At 34.0% G+C, this 18,693-nt stretch overlaps 4 protein-coding genes across 11 annotated transcripts; 1 reads left to right on the top strand and 3 right to left on the bottom strand.

Annotated features, from left to right (window-relative positions):
• Window positions 1-151: 151 nt before the first annotated feature.
• On the top strand, window positions 152-7,471 carry LOC136773084 (ER membrane protein complex subunit 8-like). 6 transcript variants are annotated; one of them, XR_010822551.1, is made up of 8 exons: window positions 152-274; window positions 370-534; window positions 599-734; window positions 806-920; window positions 991-1,108; window positions 1,184-1,270; window positions 1,359-1,511; window positions 3,330-3,484. XR_010822551.1 is itself a non-coding variant. In XM_066726467.1 (5 exons), exons 1-5 carry the CDS (start codon window positions 6,145-6,147, stop codon window positions 7,224-7,226), a joined length of 630 nt encoding a protein of 209 aa, XP_066582564.1. In that variant the 5' UTR covers window positions 5,931-6,144; the 3' UTR covers window positions 7,227-7,471. The 6 variants fall into 6 exon arrangements, 1 of the variants encoding a protein (XP_066582564.1); XR_010822555.1 differs by lacking the exon at window positions 3,330-3,484 and adding an exon at window positions 6,588-6,664 and having other exon boundaries at window positions 159-283; XR_010822552.1 differs by having other exon boundaries at window positions 159-283.
• LOC136773083 (fas-binding factor 1 homolog) lies at window positions 1,264-2,393 on the bottom strand. Its single transcript, XM_066726466.1, has 6 exons — window positions 2,315-2,393; window positions 2,110-2,253; window positions 1,889-2,053; window positions 1,665-1,822; window positions 1,447-1,579; window positions 1,264-1,385 (listed from the first exon to the last, which is right to left on the bottom strand). Exons 1-6 carry the CDS (start codon window positions 2,369-2,371, stop codon window positions 1,293-1,295), a joined length of 750 nt encoding a protein of 249 aa, XP_066582563.1. The 5' UTR covers window positions 2,372-2,393; the 3' UTR covers window positions 1,264-1,292.
• Window positions 2,605-4,815, bottom strand: LOC136773121 (putative leucine-rich repeat-containing protein DDB_G0290503). The gene is made up of 5 exons (XM_066726551.1): window positions 4,662-4,815; window positions 3,478-4,595; window positions 3,218-3,408; window positions 2,994-3,156; window positions 2,605-2,916 (listed from the first exon to the last, which is right to left on the bottom strand). The coding sequence occupies exons 1-5, from the start codon at window positions 4,813-4,815 to the stop codon at window positions 2,605-2,607; spliced, it is 1,938 nt and encodes a 645-aa protein (XP_066582648.1).
• Window positions 7,230-18,225, bottom strand: LOC136773082 (dual specificity protein phosphatase 15-like). 3 transcript variants are annotated; one of them, XR_010822550.1, is made up of 8 exons: window positions 17,538-17,855; window positions 14,811-15,273; window positions 13,320-13,436; window positions 13,100-13,224; window positions 12,688-13,038; window positions 12,428-12,625; window positions 11,554-12,086; window positions 7,230-11,479 (listed from the first exon to the last, which is right to left on the bottom strand). XR_010822550.1 is itself a non-coding variant. In XM_066726465.1 (7 exons), exons 2-7 carry the CDS (start codon window positions 14,829-14,831, stop codon window positions 11,852-11,854), a joined length of 1,047 nt encoding a protein of 348 aa, XP_066582562.1. In that variant the 5' UTR covers window positions 14,832-15,273; window positions 18,088-18,225; the 3' UTR covers window positions 7,230-11,851. The 3 variants fall into 3 exon arrangements, 2 of the variants coding, with proteins under 2 accessions (XP_066582562.1, XP_066582561.1); XM_066726465.1 differs by lacking the exon at window positions 17,538-17,855 and adding an exon at window positions 18,088-18,225 and having other exon boundaries at window positions 7,230-12,086; XM_066726464.1 differs by having other exon boundaries at window positions 7,230-12,086.
• Between the last annotated feature and the right edge of the window lie 468 nt (window positions 18,226-18,693).

Raw genomic sequence — 18,693 nt, 5'->3', positions numbered from 1 at the left:
AAAAATTAACAGATTAAATAATTAAAATAGAAAAAGAAAGATTTAAGTAAAGTATACCCAAAAGATATTAAATTGCAAAAAAGGCTAATTCAGCGTAAATATACTAGGTCATTTAATTGTATGAATGGCAAATACGTATTATTGGAATTATTTTACGAATGGCGGGAATCATTTACCGGATGGAATTCCCCCTCCATTTGCTTTCTTTCATCTGCTTTTTAATTCCTTCAGCTTCAGCCCTGCGTTTGCGTATTATATGTATATTTCTTTGAAGGTAGGTTAGGTGTGTATTTTTGAATTGTATAAGCGTTAAAGCGCTAAAAACTGTCAAACAATAAGTTTTAAAACTGTTGCTGTAATTACTGTTAGATTATTGTCATAAGCAGTAAACATTATTTATTATGGACGATGTTCAACATGTTATGAATATTTTACAAAAGAAGAGAGAATATGATTCAAAACAAGAACAATTAGAGGATTTACAAAAAAAGAAAGAATATAATAACTTGCTTCAAAAAATAAAATCATCAGGAGGTATGGTTTCATAAACCACTTTAACTGAAAAATTAACTGAAGCATTGAAAAATTATATTTTCAGATATTCATGTGCAGATTATACAAAGTATCACCAAGAACTTTAATAGCTTGATTTTACAAAAACATTCCATAATTAAGGCTTTGCAAAGTGTTAACCCTAATGATGAAGGACTACCATTTTCAAAGGATTACCAAGAGTATACTTCTTTTATGGAATAATCTGGAAATAATTTAAATTCAAATTTTTATTTATTCTATTTATTTTTAGACAAGCTATGAACACTTGTAACGAAGCAGTCAAATTTATAGGAGATTTGAAGAGCTTATTTACAAATATTCATGATATTAATAATATAAATTTTACAAATTTGGTTAAAGATATTGTAAGTAATTTTTATATATTAAGAGAAATATACAAAAATTTCATACTTGAATGGTCAAATTGTTTTACAGTTGGCATGTATAAAATCTGTTGAAACAGAAATGCAGCGTATAAAAACATTTGTAGACCAAGTAAAAACTCTGAATGATAATACTGAGGCACTATTGGTAAATTATGTTTATTCATGTGGTAATTTCTTTTTTTTGAATATTTGATAAATCATACTATTAAATAATGTTTTATTAAGAATATGTTTTATTTTAGATGAAGCAGCATCTTTAGAAGGGTCTTATTTTTAATAAGTATACAAGCGATATGGAACATATTATATATTTATTAAATAAATTTATGGTAAGAATTGTGTCTTAGTTTGTCACCTATATACTGAAGGGATATATTCATTTGTAGAATCAAGCTTTTGATCCAAATTAATTTTCAGCATAACTAAATGTGGGTCCACTATATCCTAAAAAAAATAATACAACATCATTTATTTAAACTACAAAGGAATCCAAGAATTAATTTACCTTAAAACGTGTTATTGGTAAACTGTTTACATCAGGCAAAGTTAAGGAGCTATTTAGTATATTTTGTGAGTAATTTGTTTTTGAATCTCTTTCTGGCTGTTCAGTTTGTAAAGTCAAAGAAGACAGTCGATCTCTGCATAAAATATAAAGCATATTCAAAAAATGTATTGACTAAACAAATCATCAAATTTTTATATTTCAATATAATTTACTCTTACCTTGCCAAGTAAAGTTTTTCAGATATAATTTTACTTTCCCTTTGTGCCAGGTTCTCCACTTGTGTTTGAAATTGTTTTAATTTCTCTTTATGATGTACTTCAAGTCGTTTTGCTTCTCTTAATGCTCGTAGTCCTTCTTCCTGCTTTGCCAATGCAGACTAGAATAAATTTTTGATGAAATTATCAAAACATATAAGATGTTTTGTATTTGCTTGATTAATTACTTGTGTTAAATCTTCTAATTCCTTGGCACGTTTGATTAGCAGATTTTCTTTCTCATCGATTAGCTGCTGTTGAAATTCAAGCTTACTAATTTTCTCTCTCCACCTATGTTTCTCTTTATTAGTAGCCTTTACAGCCTCTTCAGCAGCTCTCAAAGTAGCTTCTATCTACAAATTACTTGATTATTTACAATTAATCAAAACAAAATATTAATTGCACTCACCTCAGCTTTGGAAATATCATTATTATCAAGCTTCAATCTACTTAAAACTTCTAATTTTGCTTTATCTGTTGCCAGCATACCTCTCTCTTCAACAATTAGCTTTAACTGTCTTTCTTGTTCTTTTATCCAAGATTCTTTCATAGTCTAAAAACCACATGTATTAAGATTTATCTGAATAATGGCAATATTATATGAGTCTCATCACCTGGAAATGATTACGCTCCAATTTAATCTTTTCCTCAAATTGTTCTCTCTCCCACATTAATAGCTCTTCTTTCTTTTTCAGACGTTCGTCGGTTTCTTTGGTCACTTTCATTCTATCTTCGAAATCAGACGTTAATTGCTTCATTTGCAAATCAAGCGTTTGCAACGTCCGAACTATTTCCAAATGATCTTCCTTTATTATTTCATTCTGTTTATTCAAGCCTTGCTGTTGCTCTATGAAGACAAAAATTAATTTACACAATTATAAAAAAGGAAGAAAGCATTTGCCGGTTATATATCAACAAACATACTTTCCAAGTACTCCTCGTGCCTTTTCAGAATGTTTTCTTTCGTTTCTGTAAATTGTTCATGTTTATCTTGTAATTTTTCGTTAATAGTATTAATACTGTCAATGATAGTTTTCGTTTTGTCCAACATGTTTTCTATATCTGTTCTGTGAGATGTAATATTTGAAGTGATTTCTTTTTCCAAATGTTTCATTTGCGATATATGTTCAAAAACTTCTAAATATTCTTTTCGTAAAAGTTCTATACTACGTGCATGTTGCTCATGAATACTATCAATAAATTTAGCATGTGATTTCTAAAAAAAAAATAAAATAACAATTATCTCATTTTCTATACAGCCATGCGTTATGTGGAACACAAAAAAGCTCATACTTTGAGATTCTCGATGTCCTCTTTATACATTGTTTCCATTTGCTGTTTCTCCTCACGCAATTTTTCTATTTTCGTTTCGTAGTTCGCCTCCAAAATTTCAGTTTCATATCGCATTCTTTTATCCAGCTTTTCCATTGTCTCCTCCAAGAATGACAGTTGTTTACTGACAAATGAAATATTTGCCATCAATAGTGAAATATAAAAATAAATTATTATACATTTACCTGTGTGATTCTTCAAGAATCGATATTTCTTTTTCGTGTTTTGCTCTCAAACTCTCCAAGGTATTTTCCAGGTATGATTTTTCCAGTTGTAACTTCTGTATTATACTTTCAGATTCTTGTGGATGTTCATCAGAATGTTCTTGGATTCTTCTCCCGGGATGAGTAGTAAGCATTGGCTGAGCCATTAAAGTCTTAAAATTCAATTGTGATAAATTAAGCAGTGGATTAGAAGAAAGAAGAGATTAATTTTGATGCTTTACCTGAATATGCTGGTCTATACGAGCTTGTTGAGCTTTCATTTGAGTTTCAAGCAAAGCTTGCCTCTCAACTTGCTTCTTGATCAAATTGCTAAATTGCTTCTCCTGTTGGTTGAGAATCGATTTTTGATCATTCAACAAATTGTTCAATTGATCATTTTGTCTCGATAAAACTGTTGCCGTTTTTAATTCGTGCTCCTGCTGCTGCATAGCAATAATTGCTGATTGCTGCTCGAACTGGGAGCTCATTAAAATTGATAAATTCTCTGGGTAATTTTCATTCTTATTCATCGACGTTTTCAAATGATCATCAACTAATAGTTTTTCTTGTTTTTCAGTTTTTTCAACTACATTTATTTCTGACTTGGGTGCTTGGTCTGTTTTTTTCATTACATTCGATTCATTCCAACCTTTTCCTCCAAGCCATTCTGGCAAATTATCTCTTGTAGAAATTTCGCTGCTAGCTTGTAAAAAAGGCTGAGTTGTATGATCTATAGATTTAGTTACTTCTGGATTCCGGATCACTCTTTTAGCTTGCATTTGGTTATCAGTGTTTTGTTCAGAGTCATGAGACGTAAGGAACAGCCCCAGAGGGTCCGATGTAGCCAAAGCAGATCCTCTTCGTCTTCGCGGCTCTCTGCTTCCGGATATCGTAGGAGCATATCCGCTTGGTAATGAAGATGTTTGCTCTACTGTGTCCAAAGAAAATATAGATTTACCACTCGGATTTTCCAAACTACTTTTTCCTGAACTCCTGTAGGGATCCTTGGAAGGAGATGAATTTCCAAACAAATCTCTCATTAGAGAAGATTTTTTTGATTTCTCATTGATTGACTTTTGTTTAACACTTAGACTACTTTCGGCAGCTTTTAAACTGTCATTGTCACTATTTTGTCTTTTAATCGGTTCTCTCTTCAAATCCATCAGCTTATCCTCCTCCAGTATTTGATCCGTCGCCTTCATAACTGATTTTTCTTGAACCGCTTGGTTATCTTTATTCAAATCGGCATCTGATTTCATCCCAAGCAATTCGTCCATAAAACTGGTCTTTCCTTTATTTTTAGAGTTTTGTAGAAAATAATCGTCATCCGGTAAACCTGCCAATGGGTCATCATCGTGTTCTACAATCAACAAATAATGAAAATATTAAAAATGAGATAATTTATAAACTAATGGAATATACAAACCTTTAAAGACTACTTTTTTTCTGCTTTCTCCTATTTGAGTTTGGTCTGATTTTTTTCTAAATGAACTATTTGAAGATCCTTTATCAGCAAAATCAAAATCTTCTCCTATACTGTCTAAATTGTCTGTTTTCAGCAAATCTAACAAATCTGCCATTTGTATACTAATAAAATATAACAATTGCCTCTTGGACGCGCGCGTTCTTAACAGTCTAGCTATAAAGACTTAGTAATCATTCAAATTTCATACATAATTTTTTTATTATTATAAAATACAATTGAATTCTATTTTTGCAAAGTTTCTTTTATTTATAAGCTAAACTATATATATGTATATTATATGTATATATATATATTATCCATATATTATAAGTATGAATAGGTGTCACGTGGTAGAACTTTCAAGTTAAGAACCTATAAAAGACTTGCCAAAGTAGCGTTGACATTTGTTATCATTTGTGATCAGCTGGCCTATCGCCATGGCAACGAGTGCATCCATTGACGAGTTTCATTGGTAGCGGTGCAAAATGAAGCTGTGTAGTGGGTGGTATAGAGACCGTGCACACTAGCACAATGACAGTGAGATAAGAATGTATATTGGTGTATATGCATACTATCAGCGCAAACTATCGGTCAATTTTCGCAGTTTTTGAGTGTAATTTATTTATACGTATACAGTTATACATTGACACTTCGCTATCATTGTGTTGGTGTGCACGGTCTCTATAGCGTTACCGATGATCTAGCATAATTCTTAATTTAAGTCAGTTATCTTTATCTGCAATTAGTAACTACTTAAAGTAATAGATGAAATATTAATATGATAATCACATTGTTTGTAGTTTCCACTAAAAACATCCTATTTTCTAAATTCATTGATAAATTTAATTTTGATTCACCCTATATAAACATGACGCGTAGATTTATAGATTGTGTATGTGAGTGCATGATACTGTATGAGTGCACCCAGTTTGCAAGTATTCGCTATGTGCACACCTACACATTGGCAGTCAGGTAAGAATGTGTAGCAATATACATAAACAAAAAAAGTCCGGCAAAAATTACAAAATTTACCGACAGTCAGCGCTGATATTATGTATATGCATCACTACACATTCTTACCTGACTACCAATGTGTAGGTGTGCACATAGCGAATAGCTATATATGTACAATACGTAGCTAGAACGTTATTGGTATTGTATGTACACACTATATACAGTATACAGTAATATATGTGCGTGTACCTGGCGTGTATGTTATGTATACGTACATACGTGGTTCGGTCGGTGTCGTCTTCAGGTCTGTTCTTTTTCGCTGTTTGCTGCACTAGTGCAATAAGTTAGAGTGGAGAAAACTGTATTTGTCTTATTTCAACTAATTGCATTAGTTCGATAGTGCAGCGAAAAGAAACAAACGGTTCGTCTGGTGCTAGTTTGGTAGGTTCAGTTGGGTTCAGTTTGGTTTTGTCGTACCGAATACCGACGTATGAAAATGTCAGACGTTTATATTTCTCCTCGTGCGTACTGTAAAACTATTTTGCATGGAGTAAAATATCCTCATTGTGCCATCAATGGTTTACTCTTAGCTAAACAGAAAAAAGGCGAAGGAAAATCAGCAAATTTGTATATTGAAGATGCAATTCCATTATTTCACATTTGCCTACATGTTTCACCAATGGCGGAAATTGCCCTTAATTTGGTAGCTAATATTTATTATCATAGCTATTCTTATTATTATTGTATAATATATTATATATGTTGCTTTTATAATTCTTGTTTGATATATGTATTATAAGGTTCTTTTTTGATTCCTTAATTTTTAGGTTATGTTTTTGATAATGTAACCTATCAATCAATTCAACTAATTTTTATATCTTTGAAATAATTTAGTATATTTCATAAATTACTGTTTATATTATGTTATTACAGGTAGATCATTATTGCTCAACCAAAGGTTTGGTTATAGCAGGCTATTACTTGGCTAATGAAAATATTAATGATTTAAGGTATATTTGTGTATTTGAATTGTATAGAAAACTATTGAAACAGATACAGATATTTGATTATTGTTTTCTTTTTTTAGTACGGATAGGCCGGCTCATAGGATAGCAGATAAAATTGCTGAAAATCTTGGAAATGCAATATTAGTAGTGGTAAATATTTATAAATAATGCCAGTATATTATGTTAAATATAGTAACTTTGTTCTTTTTTATTCTAATATTTAGATAGATAATAAAGCACTTTCACTGACATCTGGTAGTCCATTAAGAATCTCACAATTTATTGATGGAAAATGGAAAGCCAAAGATAAAGCAAAGTAAATATTTTCAATGATCTTGCTAAATAAAAAAAGAAACCAATTTATAATGAAAGATACTTTTTTTACAGTATAATTTATGAGGATGAAGCAGATAAACCTAATTTAATGGTTAACTTAATAAAAGAAGATCAGCATAAGAACTTGATAGATTTTGACAATCATTTAGATGATATAGCCCTGGATTGGCTGAATAAAAAACTCAATAAAATTATAGAAGAAAGTGTGCAAAGACATAAATCTTCATAAAAATTCTAGTACTCAAAGCATTTATATTCTATTTTTACTTCACAAAAGATTGAAGATATCTCTTAATTAACTTTGACAACACAATTGTATATATTAATAATTTGCCATAAACGTATAGATTATAAAATTATTTCCTGTTTTGCAGATGATACTTTTTTAAAATCTTGATATCAGTCACACACCAGATTCAGATTTAAATAAGGGTTTCTGCAATCAATAGAAATAAATAGTATAGAGGAGGAACAGATTTTTTTATTCATTGTCTGAAAGCCTTGACATTTTTGCGGAATTTTTGATCGACGACATTTCACACGATGATAGATTCGACAAATCATTTTTCTGTTTCTTATTTACTGATAGTTCGTTGAATTGCAATCACATTGTGAATGGTGTGGTGAAGCTTTAAAATCAGGTACAGAACTTTTTGAATACTATGTGGTCAAAGCTTAAAAATATTTTCTTTTATATACTACGTTAAATCGGTTTATTGTGAAAAATATAATACGCTTTGTTATCTAAGGCTATTTGATAAAATATGTACATATTTATTAATCGGAAAAAGATTTTTACACTGTTAAAAATAGATGCTTTCCTTATGCTCAAGTACATCTACAACTTGGAAATAAATGAATGCCAGCTATTTAAAAAAAATTATGTTAAAATTCGGAATAAAAATCCCTGTTTAAGCCTAATATAATATTGTGACATATAGTTTAACGAGTTTACAATTGTAGGCAGTTTGGACATTTTTTGACTTTAAAATCCGAAGAGAAAATATCTATCTCGTTTCCCATGTCCTATCCAAGTTAAGAGGAAAGAGAAATGATTTTGAAAGCTGATTTTATCTTCAGGTGAAAATACGTCGATTATTTGCGTTATTTCTTTGTCACGGTAATTAAATCACATTTGAGGCGACAGATCCTATGGTACTAAACCTAAAACCTATATACAGGGAGACATTTGAGTACTGATTAAATCAAAAACCACTTGGAGAGTAAATAAAAAATATATTATTAAAAAATCAGAGTTTACGGAAACGTTTGAAATTTGAGCGTTTTACTCAGTGATTCGTTTTGATAAGCTGTGTATACATATCAATCCCCAATTAACGTGACTTATTATTTGACACCCGTGCGCAGTCCAGCGCTACTTCTAGGCTATAAAATGGTAAAGAACTTTTCTACTCGGTATTAATTCTCATTTATCCATGATTTCCAACATGAAAACATTATTCAAATGACCACCTCTATAATATAATAGATATCTAAAATAGCATCTACGTTAGGTTGATATTCAGATTCTTGCTTCGAAACAATTTGTTCGTTTTAGTGGTAGTACTTCCAGCACTTTCTATTCGCTATGTGCACACCTACACATTGGTAGTCAGGTAAGAATGTGTAGTGATGCATATGCATAATATCAGCGCTGACTGTCGGTAAATTTTGTCATTTTTGCCGGACTTTTTTTGTTTATGTATATTGCTACACATTCTTACCTGACTGCCAACGTGTAGGTGTGCACATAGCGAATAAAGAATTTTCTTAATTCTTCTTGTATAGGTTAAGTTGACATTGTACAAAGTGTAGAGACTGTAGAAAGTACAGTTGAAACGAACAAACCTAATATCTTCCCTCAAGCCCTCCCGATATGATTAATGGATTCCATTAGCGCAATGAAAAAGATATGGTACGCAATGTGCCCAATTATAACGCATCACAGATCAATTGAGTTTTATCAAAAATATTTAAGGAATTAAATGGTGCATCTATTAGCCTATTAATGTACATATACAATTAATAAGATTGCAATTGTTAGTACAATACTTCGGTACGCTCTCAATAATATTATAAAACTAGAATCTATCATATCCGTGTATGAGAATAAATAAAAGTATGATCTTAGCTTAAAAATGTCGATTAAAAGCCGTGATTAAATTAAATCACAACGCACAGCCACAGTGTCGATAATTTAAATTAATTCACCATTAATGTCCTACTATCGAGGACTCGTTAATGCTAATGTTAATATATGATGCCTACCATAATAACTTTATTTCTCTTAATTGCTAGTTTTTCTTATCGGCAATCGAGCGATCCAGCGCTATTCACCCTCGCAACAAAATATTACACATAACCTACCAAACTTTACAAATAATATTTCAATTGTATGTTTCGCGATTTAAAAATCCTCTTTGCTTGAAAATTCTTACAGATTTTTCACATTTACTATCTTATTCAAGAGCAACAGACGATAGTCGTTTCTAACATTTGCAAAAATAAAAATCTTAATATTCCCCGACACACTGGTAGGGAGTGGCGATGATTTATTGCTTACACTTTGACAATAAAGCACTAGCAGCCCAAGTTTTCTTGCACAATTTTTGTTGCAAAAAACAAGAGTTCTTTTACAATAGCTTTTTCAGAGGAATCAACAATTTTTTGGTCGTCGGTGGATGATCGCAAATTCTACTGAGAATGTTTCAACGTCACGAGCAGTTTCACGTTACAAGTTTATCAACAATATAATATTGAATTACACAGCAGCTTTGTAGAAAAGTATTTTATAAACCTACATCGGAAGCGATTGCAGCAACAAAAATCAATTTCCCATTAAACTTTCTTTCTGTGCAAAACAATGTTAGGAATCAACATTTATTTCTTCCAGATTTCGAGTTTTCACAACTTGAAGAGGAAAAATTGTAAAAATTATTGTAACCTAATACAGCTCCCTTTCAGAAATTCCTCTGAAAACAAGGTGAGCCCGCATTGATTAATGTCATAAAAGATTACATAACTATAATAGGAAGGATGATATTATTGAAAGATGGAGAGATTCATTGTTTTTCTCAAGAGAATTGTGCCAACAATTTTGACAGTGGGCCAAGTAAAAAATCTAAGAGAAAAATTCATCACAGCCACTTTTTCATTTTTCATAGATTTCTTATACTTATAGCCATCGTTAGTGGCACATTTATCGAACGTTTCAAGGAAAACTCAGAGAAACGTGATCAATGTTTGTTTCGTTTGTCTCTAGCGATAATAAAAAAAAAGGAAATTAAAAATGAACGATATAAAAAATAACATTTGCCCAATTCGGTATAGCTTTGGTATCTCGTTGAAATTTACTTATACTGATTTAGTGCTGATTGCTGTTTCTCTCTTGGTTTGTTTACATAAATATATATGTAGGGCAATTCTATAACTCTTATCGACAAATGTCGGTATCGTTAGACCGAAGTCAACGATAAATATCGGTACGTGTAATAATAAATTTATATAACTATATATATCGTTTTCGGCCTGACCGATACCGAAAATTTTTGGTAAGGTTACAGAATACGGGGTGTGATGTTAGTTCGTGCTCGTGCGTGAAATAACAACAACTTTTTCTAAATGTATACCTCTACATGCATAATGCTTCTTCTTAGTTATACCTCTATAGAATAGCATAATATATTATGTTACACGCACATATGTATATGTTTGTAATATCTGTGAGCCGACAGCGCTTATAAAATTCTCTGAAAATCCCCTTCACAATAACATGTAGTTCGCGCACAACTCGTTTCTTATTTCTAATATGGTGATTCATCGAGATAACAATAAGTTAAACGGTAAACGGTATTCGCTACAAAGCCAACAATTATGGTTTGTTTGGACGGTTGCCAACAAAAAACTAAACAATTTGGACACAACAAATATCCATCTCATTAAAATTCCTCTTATTATATAAACTTTTCGCAAACTTCGATCTCCCAATTGCGCCACTCGCTAAATTCAATGTTACTTTCAAAGGTCACTAGCATTGCTTTATCAATGGTCATTTCTCGAACAACGATATAACTCTCTATGCATATAATAATTCGAGTATTACGGTTGTTTATAATTCCCATACTGTTCCTCAGCTAAAATTCTATTCCAAAACATCAGTTTGAAAAATCGTTATCGCTTTGCTGTATTAAAATATTTTTCTTTGTTTCACAATTTTTCTCCCTGCTTTATTTTAACAACCACTACCTCTGTATTTCTTTCCATTTGTAAGAAACAAAGGGCTATGACAACCTTTAAACACGACTACTTTGCGCCAGCGCAATTTCTCTATTAGCAATTTCTTGCTCGTACTAGCAGTTAACACAAGATTGTCCATTTCTGCTTATGCTTAAATTTGTGTGTATGAATATAAATATTTATATTGCTGAGCAAATTGATCCTCTAAATCAATTCATAAAATGAATCGTTGATTTCAGCTGAAACCTATTGATAATCAAAGAATCTCTTTAATTCATTTTATAAATTAAATTTAATTCCATAGCAATTCAAACACTCACTGCAATATTGATCATAAGCTTTTCTTCCTTTTCTGATTAATGTGTATAGCGTTTCCATCGAATAAGATTTTAGAAAGTATTTTTTATATTTTTCTTGACCGTTGGACTGTTCATCGTGGAGTACGATCGACTATATACACGGAAATGTAAGTTAGTTTAGGTCGTGATTTCTTCAAATTGGTAAATTCGACCATTGGGCGGAGCATCGTTCGTCGATTGTAAAACACACAATCGAGGTTACTATTTGACTCGTTCACATGGTAAATTCACGGTAATAATAGCGAGGGATCCGTGAATGCTACGTCATCGGGGTGTGATCTTCAAGAACCGGAAGTTCTGATGTTTGCCTGGAAACTCTTCTGGGCCATCGTTGTGGGGAGACAGGTGGTGTAGTTCTTGGAGTAACCGGAGCAGAACCGGCCGTGAGCCTCCAACTGCTCCCTGAAATCGGTCCGGACCTGCCGACACTGGCTAGACTGACGCTGCTGCTGCTGCAGGCGACCGAGCCTGACAAATCGACCCTCGATACCGCTCTGTTTTACCGATCAAGTAAACAAATGTTCATATTTAATGAGCAACCAACACAATCGTTCTACTATTCTAATTCACTCATATACATGTAGAGGCGCACAGTAGGGGCGAAATTTTTCAGCCAAATCTAAAACTGATACTAACTTTGAATCTCAGCTTAACAATTACTTAGGTCAAAGACCGAGATAACCTTTGCGCTAATGGTTAAAGTGACCGTGCTAAGTTTACGTTTTGTTCATAAATTCAGGCCTTTGTGATTTGCCACTGCTGAGCGTAACGGGACATGGCGACCCCGTGAAACAATGAAAATCGAATAATTAAAATGAAAATCAACGAATTATACCTGGAAGGTGGAGCGGAGCCCCCTGTGTAAGATTGTAGACCAGCAGGTCCACTTCTGGGTCTAGAAGTGGACATGAGACTAGTGGATTTGTGCAAAGCTGGCGATGGTGGTGCCGATGGTAACATCCTGGGTGTCTGAGGTGGCGTCCTACCCGTCGGCGTCCCTGAACTTGTTGCTGAGGACCTTCTTCTCGGACTTCTATAATATAGTTTAATTATGCAAAAGGAGACACACTTTAATTACGACCATCGCATTCTAACCTTTTGAAGGACTGCCTGCAAAGGCCCGAGGGACATTGACGGCCCATGGGGCACTTGCCTTTGCAGACCTCTCTGGTTTCAATGAGGACGTCGTAGTTTCTCAAGGTAACCTCGCAGATCTCTGCGTCCTCTTCGGCGAGTGCTAGGCTGGGGAATCTCTCCTTTAGCCGTCTTCTCTCGTCTTGCAGACGACTCGACTCAAAGTCCTTCAGCTGCTGCCTGAATCCAGCGTTCGGATTGGCTATCGAACGGCTCACTCTAACCACCTTCAACGCCTCCTTCCACGATAACGTTGTGGTACTCATTATGTATGCCACTGCCACCGTCACGCTCCGAGACATACCGGCCAAACTAAAATCATTTTTTCGTCAAAGATTTTTGGTACGATCAATGATTTTTTGGCCAGGCTCACCAGTGGATCAACACGTTTCCGCCTCTTAATCGGGCAGCGTGGATGAAATCGTTGCATTGAGAAAAATATTGCGAGAGATTTTGCTCCGGACGATCGGAGGCCAGGATGCACAAATAATGTTTGTCCTGGTGAGGCAGAAAAGGAACAATTTTTTATCGACAGTCGTATGGGATTCTCGAGGGTATTATATTTTTCTAATTATAGAATTATTGAAAATTACCGAGTGAAGACGACGTGCAGTATCGTGGATGGCCAGGATATGGGTGATCAAAAACCTATCGAGCTGGTCCATATCTTTGCTGTCCTGATAATTTCCAATGTAGAGACCAGGCAGGACCTGTTATTGCGATGCAATTTATTTATCCTAATTTTTTACATAAATATGATTTATTTGGTAGTATCGAAGGTTTTGTTACTTTGGATCTTTCACTGGCAATTAAATTTCATTTGCTTCGGTCTGTTAAAAGGACTGCGTTTTGGAGGAACTAAAAATGGAAACTGACGTCGGAATTGATTTTGAGTTATTGAGAAGCGGATGTTTCGAGGCTGGAAATTTTAGTATATTTTGGTACTGCTTCTGGTTGATGGGTGAAGGACTTTTGGTCCTGGGAGAGGCATGGTGAAGAAGAGTGGATATATATAGGGCTAATGCAAGATTTACCTGCTGACCCGAATCAATTATCTTGGGAATTCCTAAAGATTCGCCTGCTGTAATTTTCTTCGAGGACCGAAAAATTGGTTTCATCAAAGGTCGTCAAATCACGAAAATTCGCGTATTTGACAATTCAAGGATTACTTCAATGCATCAGAGGATTTTATAAAAGAACGTTAGATCCTTGGAATTAATACAATTTAGGAAGAATAATTTGGATCCTTCCAGTAAAGATGCCAGAAGTTAAAAGAAGATTTGATTATTTCCAGCAACTAAACGGAATTCAGAGAGGAAATTCAAATTTTTCCAGCAATTCTGAGAAATTCGAGGAAGAAAATTCGTCAAGGAAGCGCGAAAAGAGGTTGCGTTAAGTGGAAAAATCAAGGATTCGTGCGACTTGTTTGTAGATTAAGACATGTGATCACAGGATACGAATTTTAGAAATTTCTCTTCTGTTTCATAATCGTGAACCGAAAATGAACATTAATACTACAAATTTATTGAAGTATAGATTTAGTATAATTCAAATGAATTCGGTTAGTAAATATCAAAAAATAAATAATAAATTAGATTGCATTATTATACATAAATCAGAGATTATTATCATATTTCATAGTGTCAATATTAATCGACTAATTAGCTGTTTCATCAATAGTACCGAATAAATTTTCCATGACGAATTCTAATATTGAATTCATTTCACGATTAGATTTGGCCTATAAATAATTAATAATATATATTAAACTTTTAAAACTATATAATGATCCGTAAGCAAAATTTATGAAGCGTGGGTGTAACAGCTATAAGTGCACGTGGCGGCCGAGACCGCAAAACCTCTTTATAGAAATATTATTACACACGATACAAGTTAAAAAAAATCATATGATTTGTATGTACGTTGGATTTATGTTCGCCAATTGACACTAACGCTACAATTCATCCTGAGATATTAATATTACCATTTTAAATAATGTAAACAATTATGTATATGAAAAATAATGTATTCTATTAGTGTTAAGACGAAGTGTAATAAATTATTATAAATGAACCTAGAATTACCTTATTCATGCCATTCCCCATGGTGGTTATTAGAGCATGCAATCCCTATTGTGCTGTTTCGTACCGGAAGTGATAACGAATAGTCCGATAAGGCTTATCAGTGAAATCTCGCAAATCCACGGTTACTACTGGTCGAGCAACTATTGATGATTTCTTTCTTCAGTCTCTTCGATCTCCTCGCGAAACTCTTCGGTTCTTCCTCCACCACTGCGATCCACGGTTCTTCTTCTTGCACCATTATCTTCCTCCACCTCGCCTCGCAATTCTGCACGAATTACAGGTAAACTCAAGAGGTAAGGTAATCCTAATCACCGTTTACTCTTCCCCTTATTGTTTCGCCATTGACTCGCCCCCCTCCACTCCTCTTCGTTAATAATTTTTATATCGTGACCTTGAACTCTTTCCGGTGGACCATCTTCTTGCAGACAGTGGCCCCCATTTCGATCCTACGAATGTTTCGAGACTGAAAAGAGAATCGAGATGTGTTTTATTGTATAATGATGATTGATCGGTTTTTATTTTAAAGAAAGGGGAAACAATGCGAGTGAAGTTTTACGACAGTGAAGTTGGGGGACCCTGACACAGCTCTGCATTAGGTTAGCAGTGGGAAAAAGTAGGCTGACGGACTGCAGAAATCGATGCTTGTTGATTCTTCGGAATACACCGCAACGATTGCACGACCAGGTCGATGCATGGTCTCGCCTGTCAATTTTTCTTCCTCTACCCTATTCATTCGTTGAAGGAACCAAACAGCTGGGGGTTAAGAAACTTCCCTACTGATTCTGTCGTGAGCATACAACGTGTCTCGTCAAAGATTCGATCGTATATATTTACTATGAATAAGAGACAAAGTACCAGTTTTTTTCTTTATATTTTTCACAAAATATTATTTCAAAATAAATAAAATATTTCTATTGCGTTAGTTAAAGATTATTTTTTTTTGATATTATAATGTTACTTAAAAAAGACTTGATATTTTTTAAGGCAAAAATGTTAAATGCTTAGTAAATTATTGTCAGGCGATTTAAAAATTGGAGTAAACTCCATGAAAAAAGGCACTTAGATCTATGTAATGGGTCCTTCATTAATCAACTATCTGAAATTTATTATCAGACGTTTTAACTTGAAAAATCGTTCGACTTGAGTGACTCATCGTTAATCTTTCATTCTCGAGCTGGCATAAATTATTATTTTTCTTTTATCGACAACGGTCGACGCGTCAAAACAAACCTCGATGGAGCCGAGATATTTGAATTCAATTATTTCAAAATAAAATTTTGATCGTGTTAACATTGTTTAAAATTTTGAACATTTTCCAGTTTACTCGAGAATTTCTGGGTAAATGATAGGGGAGATTCGAAGCATCCCCACCCCCATTTTACATAAGACTTTAAGAATTACATAGTTATCCATATGAATGTCGATCTTTGATGGACCAACCTATAACTCGTCTAAATTTTTTTTAACTTCTTATTTCCTTTTTTCCAAGATTCCTATATTTGGGAAGCCCAACGCAAAGTTTCAAGTTTCCTCTGCAACAACTGGAAAATTGCCAGCAAATTGATAGAAGTAAAATATACGTATGGAAGGGACGATGGAAAAAAGTGGGTAGTTTGGCCCTATTATAAAATCAATCTTAGTCTAAACATTAATATTAATGAGGAATACAAGTCGAATTATTATCCATGAAGAGTGTTAGAATTTATGCAAGTCGAAACATCTTCAATACAGTTAAAAATAATCCTTTCGTATCACTAGATGCAAATTTATAATAAAAGTTAATTGAATTCATATTTTTATGATTCGACTGACATTTTCAAACTCGATCCGTGAGACGATTTGTGAAGAAAAGAGAATGAATTAAAAAGGATGATTTATTGAAAGTATTATACAGTTATGAAAAGATATAATTGCCGTGGGAAAGAAGGGTGTGGTGGTGAATGATACGAATCTCATGTAAGCTCGTTAATATAGTAATTAGGTGTTAATTGATGGTAGGTACAGCATTAACGTAAAATATATTTTTTAACGCGTTGAAAAAATCGACGATCAAGAATTTTCAGAATATACGTGGATGTGTAGTGGAATTGTATAAGTAGAAAAGGGAGGGTCCAGGTAGACTTAGGTATTGCTGCAGTAGACACGTCGTGAAGAGAGACGATAAAGGTGAGAAATATATGCGAACGCCTCGCTCGCGAGGTAAAATTTACCAACAAAAAATTTAAAATAAAAGGATTGATATAGTAATCAGCTGTTAAACAATAATGGTGGAGTATCAGCGTAAAATACTATTTTGGAATACATTTAAGCAATTGAGGAGTGATGATTCAAAGGACATGAATGAGGTGGGGTTGAAAGCACACGAGAGAGGTTTACCACGTTCCAGATTGACACTGCAGTAAATACGTTTTGTAAGGTTACGAAAAGGTAAAAAAGATAAGTGATCACCTCATTCTCTACATGAATTTTCCACTTATAAAACGTGAAAATAAACTAAAAATTGCTATATAGGTTAATTTTTGCATCTATTAGTAAAACTTATCTGATAGATAAAAATTACTAGTTATAGTAAATCCTATGGAATTTCAAGTTTTACAAATCGGATAATTTCAGCAAAGCATTTACCAATAGGAGTAAAACACCTGACTCTAAGAGGATTAATAAAGTAATCAGCTGTTAAAAAATGAAAACAGAGTATGTCATGACGAAATGAGATTTGGAACACACCTAAGCCATTGACGACTATCTATTCGAAGAATATAGGTGAGGTGAGATTGGAGACAGACGAGAAAGGTCCACCAGGGTCCAGGTTGACACTGCAGCAGATACGTCGTCGTGGAGGGCGACGATAAAGGCAAGAACGACACGCGAACGCCTCGCTCGCGACGCAAAAATTGTGGTATTACGCGTGAAAAAATAGTGTATACAATAATTTAATTCTCATCGGTAAATAAAAATCGCACGATGGAAGCGGGGATCGGGATTATACTAAAAGGGGGATGATACGTCTGGAAGGCGCGCCGTGCGAAAACTGCGTTCGTTTCGTGTTGGAACTAGTCGAATCCCAAAGTTGCGAGTTGCGAGAGCCCGAGCGAAACCGAGGACGCAGTCGCCCTACAACATCCACACCTGACCCCCACCACCTCCTTACATACACACACACACACACTTATACACCAAGCACGCTAGAGTGCCAAAAGCCCGCAGCTTCCCAACACCAACACTACGACGACACACTTTTCTTTCACCTGTCCCAATTATAACGTAATTATCAAACCTTATCTCCCTTTCCTCGATTATCCAATTAAGTAATTCATCGAAATTTCAATTTCGTTAAAATATCGCATTCGTTCTTGCAGGTTTCTTCAAGGCGTAAATAGGCCAAGCAATAAAATTCTTAAATTTTGGCAATGTGCTTAAGTTTTTTGTGTCATTTCAATCTAACGGATTGGTTATAAAACCAGAGAAAATTAATGCGAGATATTTTTGAGATTTCCGATTCTTCTTGGATAAAGAGGGCGGCTGTTTTTGGCAGCGACACGGGATGAAGGGGGGAGCCCCCCTCCCCCTCTTTTACCTTCCAGGGGTGGAGAAGTCACTTAGGGATTCGAGGACGAGAACGAAGACCGTCGGTGCAACAACGACGTACAGTCGTTTAGACGCAGGCGCCGCTCGATAAAGCCCCCCTCCTTCGCACAAATCATCACAAACCATATATAAATCTCATAACGGTTACCTGTAATTCTTTGTTGAAAAAGTACAGTTGTAAAAAAAATAAAAATAATTTACGAAAATATCAGAATGGAATTTTCTCTAGCAAAATTATAGACTCCTTCATACTTTTATTTTTCTTAGTAATAATTATTTATTTAAAACAAACACT

Source organism: Prorops nasuta, unplaced genomic scaffold (assembly GCF_024137725.1).
Source record: "Prorops nasuta isolate Cenicafe-Biocafe unplaced genomic scaffold, Cenicafe_Pnas_1.2 PNAS00004, whole genome shotgun sequence".
Lineage (NCBI taxonomy): Eukaryota > Metazoa > Arthropoda > Insecta > Hymenoptera > Bethylidae > Prorops > Prorops nasuta.
The sequence above is the reverse complement of the archived record's forward strand: the minus strand, read 5'-3'. Positions and strand labels throughout refer to the sequence as shown.